This window comes from Culex quinquefasciatus, chromosome 3 (genome assembly GCF_015732765.1).
Source record: "Culex quinquefasciatus strain JHB chromosome 3, VPISU_Cqui_1.0_pri_paternal, whole genome shotgun sequence".
In the NCBI taxonomy this organism is placed as follows: Eukaryota; Metazoa; Arthropoda; class Insecta; order Diptera; family Culicidae; genus Culex; species Culex quinquefasciatus.
Genome location: NC_051863.1, coordinates 183,127,815 through 183,142,715, shown reverse-complemented (window position 1 = coordinate 183,142,715; position 14,901 = coordinate 183,127,815). Strand labels below are relative to the sequence as shown.

General features: G+C 38.1%; 1 protein-coding gene across 15 annotated transcripts in view; it reads left to right on the top strand.

Moving 5' to 3' along the window:
* Positions 1-14,901, top strand: part of LOC6035297 (calmodulin-binding transcription activator 1) — a 380,289-nt gene that overhangs the window by 118,736 nt on the left and 246,652 nt on the right. For all 15 annotated transcript variants that reach the window (XM_038260373.1, XM_038260371.1, XM_038260370.1 and 12 more), the window contains exon 4: positions 11,217-12,095. In XM_038260373.1, the coding sequence (XP_038116301.1) occupies positions 11,217-12,095 (879 nt within the window). The remainder of the gene's footprint in view (positions 1-11,216; positions 12,096-14,901) is intronic.

Genomic DNA, 14,901 nt, shown 5'->3' with positions numbered 1-14,901 from the left:
GAAAACCCAAGTGCCACTTTTCGCTTCTCCCCTGGGAGAAAGATCGGACAATATTAGATGGCAATAAAAATTTCTCCCCAGGGAAATGGGATATTTATAGCACCTCTGCTCACTGACCGACAAGCCCAGACAGTGGACATCGGGATCAACTCCCAACCCCCTTTCTGAAGGGACATAACACGTGATAGCAATCTTTCATCCTAATTGACTCGCATTAAAAAGTACTTATATTGAGTACTCAACGAAGAGAGGTGGTCATCGTGGTCATCGTTTATAGTGTAAAATTGGGCGGATCAAAATTGAAGAAATAGAAATATCAACGGTTTCTGGATGGCTTTTTAGATTTCATCTCTTGAGAAAATTCCATAGTTTTTAAGATTTACTATTTTTAAAACAAATTCATGGTTTGTGTCTTCTTTCAGAAGTAACAAATGCATTATAAGATCAAGTTCATAGAAAGTTATTAATGTGAGGTTTACGGATAGAAATCCTTTAAGCAAATCAGGTTAGTGCACACCAATTTCTCATTACTGAATTCAGTTAAATTTACTGAAATCTGCACTACTAAAATTTTCAGTAAATGAAAATTTGATGAAACTTCAGCAAACTAACAAATTTTAACTAAAGTTCAGCGAAAAACTTACTGAAAATTTCAGTAGTGCGGTTTTCAGTAAATATTAACTGAAAACGAACATTAGACATTTGTTTCGATTTCGCTGTAAACAAATATTTTCAAAATATACCACATTATAAAGTCGACTACTCACTCAGTCGCCAGCCAGCGACAAGTTAAGACGTGTTTTGCTCGTGTTGTCATCTCGCGTGCTTGGAAGTTTTTGACAGATGGAGGTGGAGGAATCCTCCGAGGAGGAAGATTTTCGTCCCGTCAGCGGGAATCGGAAGCGGAAGAAGTCCAGCGAGGTCACTGGAATCGGCATCGAAGGAGAAAAAGTTGAGAAGACCCTGCTCAACAATAACAAGTTCAGCCCGCTAGCGGATAACAAAAACAACAACAATGCCAGCCCAGCAGGAGGAGGGGACGCTCCGGCGGTTCCACCACCCGGCCAGTCGGCAGGTAAACAAAAGCAACCACCTTTGGTGGTGAAGAACACCACGGATTTTTACAAGCTCGTGGCGATAGTGGAAAGTTGTAAATTAGGTTTCAAACCGATTTACAAACTAACCCGATTTGGAACCAAGGTGACCTGCTTCTCTGTCAAAGATTTTGACAAGTTGCAAGAGCTACTCAAGAAGAAGAAAGTGGAATTCTACACCCACGATCGGCGGAGCGAACGAAATCATCGGGTGGTTCTTCGTGGTTTTCCTGATGAACTGAAACCGGACGAGGTCAAGTACCTTCTGAAGAGGGATCTCAAGCTGGACGCGCTGGAGGTGCATATCATCAAGCGGAAGGAATTGTCCACCATGGACGAAACTCCGTACATTGTGGTCTTCCCCAAGGGATACACCAATCTGAAAAAGCTCTCTGAAATGAAAGTTGTGGCAAGCACTATCATCCGGCGGGAGGCCTACCGGAACAAGCGGCCGAACGTGACCCAGTGCAGGAACTGCTTGCAGCTGGGTCATGGAACCAGGAACTGTCACCTGAAAGGCAAGTGCAACAACTGTGGGGGTCCCCACAAGACGGACGAGTGCAAAGTCCAAGAAGCTGAGCCGAAGCAGTGTGCCAACTGCTCTGGAGCCCACGAAGCCACGGACCGCAGCTGCCCTAAGCGTGCGGACTTCATCCGGAGGCGCCAGCAGGCGTCGAATCCGAAACCGCCGGCAAGGAAGGCGGAGAAGCAGAGTCCAGCAGTTCCGGCGTTTACGCCGGCGGAGTTCCCTCCGTTGCCGGGCGCAGTTCCGGACGGAAAATCCAAGGATCGCCCTCGTCCCGCAGGAAGCAGCCAAGGTGGCCCCCGAGACGGTGGAGCCACGGAGAAGGAAGCCGGGGAGGTACTCTACAGTTCGGCTGAGCTGTGGGGGATTTTCTCCGAGTACATCGGCAAGTTCAAGACCTGCAAGACCCGCTTGGACCAAGTAACCCTGGTCAGTTACATGATTTCCAAGTATGGAGTGTAATGAGTTTTTTTTTTATTTTTATTTTTATATTTTGATTGTAAACTGATCCTCGGTCCTAACCTGGTCGTAGCACCTAAAAGGACCTAATAAAAATAAGTTAAGAAAAAAAAAGTCGACTACTGAGGGTTTGCGGATTTGATTACAGGATTTTTATCCGTATAAGAATTCTATAGAAAAAGCAAATAATATAATAATTTTTTAATTGAAAATAATTTTACATTTACATCCAATGAACTTTTTTTTTGCTTTTTGTGAAAAAAAAAAACTCTAGAATGAAGTTTCAGATTGATACATAAGTGAAGTGTCAAATACCACCTTAAAACTACGTATAATAAACTTGAATTGTGGTATTTCTTTAGTTAATATTTGAAAATTTTGTTTAAAATTTAAGTTCAACTTTTTTCTTTTTTGTGCCTTTTATTTCACATTTTTGCCATAATTTGTGTGTGTCGATTGTGGGCAAAGTGTGCGCTTGACCGGATCGATCTTGTTTTAGGTGTCCTCTTTTGTTACTAGCAATGATTTTCAGTCCTTCCTTTAGCAACGTTGATCAGAAGGCACGCCACCAGTTTAGTTTGTCGTAATTGTGTTCCAAAAAACAGATGGTTAATTGTGTTTCCTGCTTCAGTCGATTGCCGGCGGCGAGGCCACGCGCTTACTTCACAGGATTATTTGTGTCTTGAATCTTGAATCTTGTGACGCTTTTTTGTTGAGTGATTGGTATTTTTTTTGTGCTTTTGTAATCTTAAAAAATTGTTTTGTAATTTTAAAAGCCCTTCCTATATCATTGTTGATCGGAAGGCACGGCGTCGAGTAAATTTTAAAAAAATCGAATAAGGTGTTCAATTTTCACGGTGAAAATGTCATTTCTATATAATTGTTAATCGAAAGACACGCTGACTTTTTAGAATCGTCGAGTTTATAGTGGAACAAAATCTCCATCTATTAGATATTGAAATAACGTCGGTGAGCCTTCGTAGCAACGATGCTATGGGAAAGTTTTTTTTGGTTATCACACAAAAACACTCGCGCACTTTTGTGTGATAACCAGAAAGACCTTCCCATAGCATCGTTGTTCAGAAGGTTCGCCGACGGGTCTATTATGAAAGTCCTCCTCATAGCATCGCAGCTCGGGAGGCATCGAAAAGCCTTATCCTAATAACCCAACAAAATACAAATATAAAATGAGAACCACGAACAAAGTGTTCAAATTTCATGGTACGTTTTTCAAAATCGTACCATGGAATTTGAACACTTTGTTCGAGGTTCCCATTTTCATGAACGCTTGTTCACGATTTTAAGAACTCTTTTTTCTCCGTGTATCGGACTAACATTCCTCACCTTTGTTAAACTGCAGGCTTTTTGAGAGGGCGCCGGTATTGACTAATAAAAAAGGGATCTCCAGAGGTTAAACAGTGGACGGTGATAGACTCCCACTGATTTTTGATTCATTGTTTAACTTCAGCTGATCTGTCAGTCAACCATGCTTATGCTCTTTTTTTTTCCTCCGCTCGCCCGTTATCAGAATCGGAGACAAAATGGTAGAATCGATAAAATTAGATATTTTTTTTTAAATTGAGCATTCGGTCGAATATTCCATTAAATTTATAAAGCAAACATACAAAGATTACATCAAAACGCATAACATACAAGAAATATTATCAAATTCAATTCCCTTTAAACGACCTCAAACTTGGTGTGGTGCTTCTTGCAACCGGGAAAAATATTGCCCTTCGAAGGTAATTATTTTCGCTCAATGGAACGTTTAACTAATTTTGATCACCGACAAATCGGAACGGCAATAAAACTTCCAAAATAACTATACACTACTGTCGTTCTTGCACCGCTCTTTCCCACCCCCAGCGAAAAGTAGCGAATCTACACAAATCTACCCGGCGAAAATTCCGGAACCAACAGCCATTCCGAAAGTGTGCGGCGCTCGACACACGTGTGAGTGTTTGTCGGTTCCACCTACCAAGCCAAATAGTTTCACCTACGACCCCTGGGCGGAAAATCGCTGCTGAGGGGGGCGGGACGGAAATGAATTTGCGGTGCACAGAGTCGTGCCAAAGGGGGTGCTAGTTTATGATCGTTACAGTCTGGAATCTCGAACGACGAGGACACGACCATCAGGGAGTTTAAAGTACGACACAACGTCGGGTTTGCCACGGCGTTTTTGGTGTGTCCTGGGCCACGTGTGCGGTTGATCTCTCCCCTCCTCCCTCTCCTATTTGTTGGAAAATGGAGGGAGGAGGCAATAGATGAATCTTGCTTGATATTTTTATTTGACTGTTGAATCAGAAAAGTTAATTGAATAGACTGAAAAAACATTGATTGAAAAAAAAAACATATTTTTAAGTCTAAAATTAACACCCCTCTCCTAAACCTAGTAAAATGTCATCCCACCTCAGCTTTGCAAGCTGCCAAAGGATCACCGTAACGTTCTGCCCTACATTATCAAGTGGCCCTGGAACAACTAAACCAGGGAGGGGGATGGATGTGTTTCGATGAAGATGACATTATAGTGAAGTAAAATAGGCCCACCCTCCACTTCAGCTGCTCTAGCTGGCAACACAGTCGTCCTCGGCTCGTGTAACCTTGCCCAGTGGAAAATTTACTGGAAAACGAGGCTTCTCATTTTCTGAACGGGAAGTGGCTTTTAGCAGTGGAATTTCAAAAGACAGACGTGTTCTGTTTTGCGTAGAAGAGGTACGACAATTACTATTTAACAGAGGGTTGGTGCCAGCACGCACCAGATTGCCGAAGTAAATTATGAAACAAACAGCCAATAAATATCACCATTACCAGCCGTTTTGGTTTAGCTGCCAACCGAAATGGCGATTAAGTTTCTAATTTCGGTTTCTTGGACTTGGAATTTCTACAATTATTTTTTAACTCCGAGTGAAGTTGTCCTCCAAACTTGTTCTAGAAGTCATACCGGAACCCAAAAAAGTTTTGTGCGAGTCAACATGAAACAACGGAGCACATGTGCTATTTACATCAAAACTTACAAACGAAATGTGGCATGTAACTGTACTTGTGTGGTTGGATTCAGCAAAAGTTGTTTTTTTTTTTCATTTTTAAATTGCTACTTGCATTGTGCATTCGTGACCGGAATAAAGAGAAGAATTTTACGGTTTTCTTCTTCCTGTTGACGGATTGAAAATAATTCGTTGAACAAAAACCTCAAAAAGTCTAGAACAAATAATTCAATAAGAGAACTGCTTCACAATTTTTAAAGCTTTTTCTTCATCAAATTTCGGATCACCTTAATTCGACATCTAGTTCTACAGCAAAATTGGTTCCACCGCAAGCTATCGCATCCATTTCCATGATGAAAGGAGGTGCCCTCTCCATTTACCTTAATTCTCGTGGATCATCCTCCAAATTGAACCGTATTCGGGCCGTTTGATGCCGTAAACGCTGCTGGAACGCACACCTATGATGGTTTGAGGGTTGACTGGAAAAAGCTGCCTTTCAATTCAAGTTCCTTTTGAATACTGTAATGTTGTACGGTGTAGAAATTGCACCGCACATTTTCCTTGAATATCTATAAAAAAATACCAGATTTTTTAGAACTTTTCTAGTATTTTTTTCGATGAAAAATACCTTTTGTTTGATACATTTTACATAAAGTCCCTTTGACACCAAATTTCCATCTCATCGCCGTTTCAGGCTGTAAATTATTGAAAAACATCTCTTTTTTCGCATGTTCAAAAATGAAAGGGGTCGTACCGCCCCTCCGTCACGAGATATCAAAAAACTGACCTCGGATTCGTGATCAGGGGCAAAAGTTACCCCTCAGGACAAAGTTTCACGCAAATCGAAGAGGGGTCGGGGCAATTTTTCCCGATTTCGTGTGAGTTGGTAGAGAATTACCCATAGCCATTTGAGGGTTAATTTCAGATTAAAATAGTACAATTTTGTTTTTCTTTGAAAAGTGTTCAAATATGTTTTTTTTTAACATCTGAGAAAATTATCGAGAACTATACAGCATTTTTTTTTTCTGGGGGTTCCTTGGCCAAAATAATTGATCCCGTATTTTTTTGTTTGGCCATCAGGGTGACCTACATCGTGCTAGGGTGGTTCAAAAAATGGCAATTTTCGTCATTTTTCGCAAAAAATCTCTTTTTTCAAAAAATCATAACCCCGCCATTTCATCCGATTTTAGCTGTCTTAGACGCAAAAGAAAGGTGATGAGTTTGGCTATTTGGGAAAAATAGCATGAAGTTTCAAAAATCTAGCTTACCATTTGAGCAACTCTCTATGAAATCGGCCGATTTCGACCATTTTTATTTTTTGTATTTTTTTATTTGACTTAAACTTTGTAGGGGCCTTCCCTATGACCAAATAAGCTATTTTGCGTCATTGGTTCACCCATACAAGTCTCCATACAATTTTGGCTGCTGTCCATACAAAAATGGTATGTAAATATCTAAACAGCTGTAACTTTTGAGTGAATTTTCTGATCAATTTGGTGTCTTCGGCAAAGTTGTAGGTATTGTTGAGGACTTTTGAGAAAAAATAGGTACACGGAAAAAAATTGCAGATTTTTTTATCAACTTTTTTTCACTAAAACTCAATTTCCCAAAATATGTATTTTTTGATTTTCGAGATTTTTTGACATGTTTTAGGGGACAAAAATCCGCAACTTTTGAGCCATAGAGAAACATGGTCAAAAAATGTGCCGCCGCGTTATGATATAGTGATTTTTGAAAAATATCGAAGTTTCTTCCAAAAACAAGTTTGACATTATTTTTTAATGCAAAATTGAATTTGCAATCGAAAACTACTTTACAGATTTTTTGATAAAGGGCTCCGTTTTCAAGGAATAGCCACCGAAAGTTTGATTTTAGCGAAATATTTGCAATTCTTCAATTTTTAAAAATAGTGATCATGAGTGACCATTTCTAAAAATATTTTTTTGAAAAGTTCAGGAAATTTTCTATAGAATTGTCTGAGAAACATTGAAGATTGGACCTCGGGTTGCTGAGATAGAGCCGCTTTAAGAAAAAGAAACACGAAAATTGGAGTTTTCTAAGTCTCACCAAAATAACCCACCATTATCTAATGTCGATATCTCAGCAACTAATGGTCCGATTTTCAATGTTAATGTATGAAACATTCGTGAATTTTTTCCGATCTTTTCGAAAAAATATTTTGAAAACTTTTAAATCAAGACTAACATTTTAAAAGGGCCAAACATTGAAAATTACGCCCATTTAAAATGCTAGTCTTGATTTAAAAATTTTCAAATTTTTTTTTTTCGAAAAGGTCGGAAAATTTCACGAATATCTCGAACATTGAAAATCGGACCATTAGTTGCTGAGATATGGTCACTAGAAAATGGTGGGTTGTTTTGATGAGACTTAGAAAACTTCAATTTTCGTGCTTCTTTTTCTTAAAGCGGCTCTATCTCAGCAACCCGAGGTCCAATCTTCAATGTCTCTTTGACAATTTTATAGCGAATTTTCTGAACTTTAAAAAAAGAATATTTCTAGAAATGGTCACTCATGGTCACTATTTTTAAAAATTGAAAAACTGCAAATATTTCGCTAAAATCAAACTTTCGGTGGCTATATCTTGAAAACGGAGCCCTTTATCAAAAAATCTACTTTTCGATTGCAAATTCAATTTTGCATTAAAAAGTAATGTCAAACTTGTTTTTGCATAAAACTTTGATTTTTTCCAAAAATCACTATTTTTTCAAAAATTCATAACTCGGCGGCAGATTTTTTGACCATGTTTCTCTATCTCGAGCATGGGTAAATAACAAGGGAAATGCAAAATAATACCATTCAATGGTATCAATACCAAATGTTGGTTTTCGCGAGCCCTTGAAAAAATGTCTAAAGTGTAAGTTAATACCAATCGCTGGTATTATACCAAATTTTGGTATTGTTTTGTTATTGAGCAAATGTTAGAAAAATATCGAATTTTGACATACTGTTACTTACTTACATACTTAAAAACGCAAATCTACTCCAAATTAAAGCCAACTATTTTATTTTGGTCTAAAAGAGTCATTTGATGATCTTTATAAATTAGGGAATACCATACATTGGTATTGTAAAGGTTTTTTAAATAAAAATATTATAAAATAAAGGTGATTCATAAAAAAATCTTTTTTAAATGATGTTTAACATTCTTAAAAGTATGCTGATACATTTGAAATTGATAAGAAAAACATTTATATATTTAGACGACTAACTTTACGACAACAATAGGCTTAACGTGAAAAAAATTAAATTTTAGAATGGATTTTATTTAACATTGTGTGCCTTTTGCGTCATAATCGATAAACTCAAAAAAATAATGTCAATCTTTGTTAATTTGATGAAATAACTCTTTCAATACCAAAATGTTGGTATGCATGTGGTATTCGAACTTCGTTCTAAAATCCTTTTAATATTGAATTTGTGTTGAATCCTCCTATTCAGTTGGAATCATGCATCCTCAAAAATCTCACGAAAAATGCCACGCTGCCTGGGCTATAGCCTTTCTCGTTCTGGTTTAGTTCGTTTCTCTTTCGTTGAATTTCCTGATATTTTTGCCAGCAGCTAAAACATGTTGATGCAGCAGCAGCTCGTTTTCAACAAGCGTTGATAGCTCAGTTGGTAAACGGGTAGCTAAAATGGTGTCTGCACCTTACCTGTCATGAGTTCGATTCCAGTATTCCTCTAGTTTTCTTTACCTGTTATTTTTGGCTCTCCAAGCAAGACTTCGTTTTCCTGCCTGTTCGAAGAATTTAAATATAGCATCAAAATTCTACCCATATCTCATTGCAATCCCATTAGCCAAATTGAATTCCCGTTGTAATTCTATAGAGAATTCTCATTGTTTTTTTGTCCAACAAGATTTTTATTTACCCGGAAAGTTGTAATTTGTCTGGTATTCATTTGCCTTTGGAATGGCACGTTTTGGTATTGCTTTGGTCTTCCCCATACAGTTTTTTGGTATGATTTCATGGTATTATACCATCTATTACTGGGCAACTAAGGGCACATTTTGGTAGTTGTTGTTATACCAAGTAATACCAAAATATGGTATTCCCGTGTTATTTACCCCTGCTCGGGATGGCTCAAAAGTTGCGTATTTTTGTCCCCTAAAACATATCAAAAAATCTTGAAAATCAAAAAATACATATTTTGGGAAATTGAGTTTTAGTAAAAAAAAAAGTTGATAAAAAAATCTGCAATTTTTTTTCCATGTACCTATTTTTTCTCAAAAGTCCTCAACAATACCTACAACTTTGCCGAAGACACCAAATTGATCAGAAAATTCACTCAAAAGTTACAGCTGTTTAGATATTTACATACCATTTTTGTATGGACAGCAGCCAAAATTGTATGGAGACTTGTATGGGTGAACCAATGACACAAAATAGCTTCTTTGGTCATAGGAAAAATGGTCGAAATGGGTCGATTGCGTAGAGAATTGCTCTATTGCATTTATTTATTTAGGAATCAAGCAATAAATACTAATCTTCTTCGCAGATAAATGTAAACATAACCACAATTCACAATCGTAACCTCTCTGTGTTCATTGACCTTTCCCATCGCAGATTATCCGGGTCAAAGTTTAATTTCTGTCTCTTCAAACAAAACCGTCCCGAAAATCCAACAAAATGCCCCAAAAATCAATCATTTCCCCGTTCTGCTTAATTTTAAACGGGGATTTTTTTTGCACTTTTTCCAGCTAAAATGTACCGTCCTCTTGTAAGCCGCTTGGGATTACAATGTAACCCTAGCCTGAAGTGGCGTCGTCCCCGTCACCATCATCGGCGGCCACGATTGAAGGGCCTCAGTCAGTCAGCTGGAAAATCGTTCGTTGTCAATCAACTTTTACACTTTTTTTTATTTTCCTCGACTTCCGGTTCCAGTTTTTTTTTCGTTCTGTTCCGCCATGTCTCAGGTGTGTCAAGTGGCAAGACAGGGACAAGACAGACACGTTGGCTGTAGGCTTTCGGGAAGGAAAAAAGAAGCGAGACTTCTTGCGAGACGTTCAATCCGTCAGCTGAGACGGGAGTTTGAAGGGGATTCTTACAGTCGGAAGACGCTGTTCGTGCACTTTTTTTTGCGCTTCCGGAGATCCTTCAGCAATGTTATGTTTCTTGTTTCAAGAATTCCTGAATTCTGAATTGTTGCTTCTAAATTACAAAAATGTTGTATTTATGAGAACCAGGAAACACATTTTTGAGCTTGTTAAAATTAACTAAAATTGTCAGGATGATCATAGGGTGGATTACTCTACCCTAAAATCCACCCACAATCAACTGGAAAGTGGAGTTGTCGGGGGTGTGATGTAACTGTTGCAAAACGGAACTTCATTTTTATTACATTGGCTTTCGATTCCGGTTCGGAAGTTTTTTTCCCTCTCTGTCGCTGTATGTTTAACGTCGAATGCGCTCCATTTCCATCTCGCGCCGCGCGCGCGGGTGTCGTAAAAATTGACTTGCAATTGAATTTTCACGGTTCGTTTGACAGGTTCCGTGTCACTGGGATGGCACCTCCACTTCGGGGGTGGTATCCGGAACGACAGGAGAGCGTCACACAGGTTATGAATGAAGCGGCAGCCTACAATATTTGGCGAACGAATTTGTTAAAAGTGGCACTCAGGTGGATTGAACTCGGGAGGAAAAATTGGCATTGATTATGTGGTTTGTGGAAAGTGCATTTGGAGAATTGTAATTTACTACCGGTTTTGAAAATATGCCTCCCGTAGAAAAGTAGCAACCTGCGCTAACTAACATTCCCGTCCCTTAAAATCGAGATCTACAAACTGACATGGCGGGCGCCGTTGGTGGCCAATGACTGTTACCTATTCGCAACTGATCTTGTTTTGGCAATCATGGTGTTTTATCTTTTCAGCGCATTCATACATGCTGTTGATAAGGGAAACACCACTGATCGTCGAAGCCTATGATCAGTAGTGCTGAAAGGATATTACGGTTCTGTTCAGCAATGGAGGGGTGGTCTCTCATGCTCATGCTCATGCTCATATGCCTTCCGTAGAAAATCTTCAACAAAATTTTCAACCATTATTATCTTCTAATTTTTGTAAAAAATGTGAAAAAGACCAAAATGTTATTATGTAATTTAATTATGTTGTTTATTCATTTCTCTTTTCCTCAGGTCCCCCAACGGAAGAGGGTTCCAGCCAGCAGGTGGTGGCCACTTCGTCCGGCGGAAATGTCACGGTCAGCGGCAATGAGCTTACCAAGATGGTCACTACGACGACGCAGGCCACGGCCCCGGGAGGTGCCATCATCACCGGGCTGGACAGCAAAAGTGTCACCATCACGGAAGCGGCCTCCCGCCAGCTGCAGTTCCAAACGGCCCAGGCCCAGCAGTCCCAGCAGCAGCAGCAGCCTCAACAGCACAGTAACATAATCCTGGTGCGAGGGTCACGGTCCGAGAACGGTCAGATCATCCTGCAGAACACTCACGAACTGTTGAGCTTGCTGAGCGACGAGGACAAGCCGATTCTGCTGCAACACCAGCGGCTGAAGGCCAAGGCCCTGCCGGAAGTTACGACCGCTTCGACGGGTGGCAACACGATTCTGTTCCAACAGGCCATCAAGAGTAACGTGGCCGATGGAACCATTTTGCTGCAGTCCTCGGATGGCCTGAAGAAGACGGCCCTGACCGCTCCGGACGGAGGGTCAATTTTTCTCCAGCAACGTTTGAACAAAAACGGTTCCACCGACGGACCGATTCTGCTTCGTACGCTTAAACGCATCGACAAGTCGCAGTCGATTTTGGTGATTCGCAACGCTACACACACTGCTACCGCTACGGCTAATGCTAATGCTTCCAGTACTTCAACTTCTGCTTCCGTCGTCGCGAGTGCCGCCATGACCGTTAGCGCGGCCCCTGCGACGGCCACTATTGTTAAGGCGAAACCACAGGCAACGGTGCTGACCGTGGCCGACGATGTGGACATCAAGAAGGAACCGACGGCGACCGTCGCCAAACTCGTCCCGAAGCCGATCAATATGCCGCTGGGAACAGGTGAGTTCTAGTTAATGTCTTTATCCAAAATTTATTCCTATCAAGTGAAACAAAAGTTCTGACAAATTGAGTTTAATTCCGACTCCAAGTACGTCCCCAAAATCAATCGCCTGTCATAAATCACCTGGCGCAGGTCACGACAAAAGTACACAAGTCTAAACCTCATTAAGACGTTTCCGAGTCTCGATCGAATAACAATCCCGCGCGAAAGAAAGCGAAAAAAAATCACTGCCACCAAATTCCACCGGCATAACCTAACCCAACCTCCAGTGGCGAGGTTCGCTGGCTGGGTGGGGGAAATAAGAAAAGCCGAAGAAAACATGAAAAGAAATTGAATTTGTACAAAAATCAAAAATTAATTCAATGCCACCCCGAACGCCGTTGACACCCCCCACAATACATCGATGATGACGACGACGACGACGCTGTCGGAGACAGTTGATGCTCACACCAGCTCGCTGCGGTAACCCTGGACTGTGTTTTTTTTATTTTATCGAATCTCATTACATTCAAGCTTCTAGTGAATGTTAAAATTTTCACTAATTACAATTTTTTTAATGCTGAAATCTTCATAATTTTAATATTTGTGATTTTTTTTTACTGTTATTGAACTTTCAGTTTTGAATAATTATCATTTAAAAATATACTTTTATAGTTAATTTGATGCTTTTTAATTTAACGACATAAAAAAACACGGAGTTTTGTGATTTTTTTTTTAGATGTGACACTAAAACATTTTAAGCTTGTGAAAATCTTTACAAAACCTTACGTTGTTAGATATTTATATTTCAAAATAAGAATACTTCTGGATTTTTTTTTAAAGGTCCAATAAATAAAATTTCCAGTTTTTGCTTTTTGGGTGATTTCGAAGCCGCCTTGAGTCAGGGGTATTAAAAAACATTCAAAAAGCAAAAAACTGAAAATTTGATTTATTGGACATTTTGAAAAAAAAAAAAAAAAAAAACTCCAGACTTGATTTTTTTGCAAAAAATACCGTATTGTAAAAATTTAAAAAAAATCTCATTAAATTCAAATCTATTAAAAATGTTTACAGTGTGAAACCTCTTTTTACGCGGAGGCGTTACGCTTTTTATTTCGTCGATTTCTCTTGCAAGCTTAAAAAGCATTTTGTAAATCTGAACAAAACCTTTTAAATAAATACTTTTAAAAGATTATAAAAATGTTGCGTTGTTCCAAAGAAATCGACAAATCAGGAAAACGTAACGCGTAACATTTTTCATCGTTTAGTACTAATATTTGAAATAAAGAAAATTCAAATATTTTCGTGAATTACGGTACATAGCAAAAAATTGTGTAAATTTGGGAGGTGTAATTTTGGAAGGTTTAATATTACCATTTTAATGATGTAATTTCACCTCATTAAAGACTGAAAAAGTGACATTACACCAGTAAAGTGGTAAAATTACACATTTTTCTGACATAAAAGATTTACCCCTTCCGAGATGTAATATTACTATTTTTACTGTATAAATTATCATTGTCACTGTGTAAATCTAGGAAAAATAAAAATATTTTCTTTTTGCATTCTTTGTTACAAAAATATTTTTTTTTGATTTCAAAAAAATATGAGTTTTTGTGAAAATTTCAGATTAATTCAATTCTGGATTTTTTTTAAAGGTCCAATAAACCAAATTTACAGTTTTAGCTTTTTGGGTGTTGTTGAAACCGCCTTGAGTCAGGGGTATTAAAAAACACTCAAAAAGAAAAACTTTAAGTTAGGTTTATTGGACCTTTTTTTTAAAAAAAAACTCCAGAATTGTTAGAATATATTAATAATTGAGAATATATAACAAATACACTACTATGTCAATGCATTTTTAAAAACTTACAATTTGCACGACATTTAAAAGAGTTTTTGTTTCAATATGATCCTTTCAAGAAGTTTCTTAACCCTTCCAGGCATGAATTTAGAATAAAGGTTATGATTGGGAAATGGTTTTTAGGAAAAAAAAAAAGATTTAAATAGTTATCGCCGGAGAACGGATTTTCTAATCGATTTGATGTCTTCAGCAAAGTTGTAAGTTATGATAAAATCAATTCAGACGAAAGTTACACCCTTAAAAAAATACCCGTTTCTTAATTTTTAATTTTCACTACGTGCGAAATTACCAAAACAAGAAAAACAAAAAATGTCTTCGAAAATAAAATTATTATACGAAAATCATAATTTTTCATGTTCATAAAAAATATTCAAAAATTATTTTTTGCAATTCCGTCGTGAAACTTCATACTTTTCCTGTCATTCTTGAACGACGAAATAGCCTACTTTTCTGTACCAAAAATAACAGAATCGAATAGCAACACTTTTCAAAATAAATGCTGAAAAGTTCTACTTTTCAGCATTCAAATGGGTGTTGAAAAGTTGAACTTTTCGGCACTTGTTTCGAAAAGTAACACTTTTCAACATTTTTTTGATTTATTGACAAAATACATGGTTAGGCCGTTGCAAATATTTTTCAAAGTTTATGTCGCTCCCCTTCTAAATTGGTTTCGAAAATTCAGGGGGCAAACTTTTTTTTCATAAAACTGTTAAATTTCAATGAAAATAGAAGTCAAATCAACTCACAACAACCTAAATCGCCTTTTTTTTACATTGATAATCATGTTTAGCTTATTTGCGCTTGTTTAAAAATATTTTGAACTTTTATAAAATTACAATGTTGAGCACCGCAAAATCTTTTTTTTTCATCGAAATAAAATTTCGTCAATACTTAGAAATTTTGGAAACTTATGATTGCAAAACAACTGGACAGGTGTATAACGCTTTCTAAAACCCCTTTGGTCA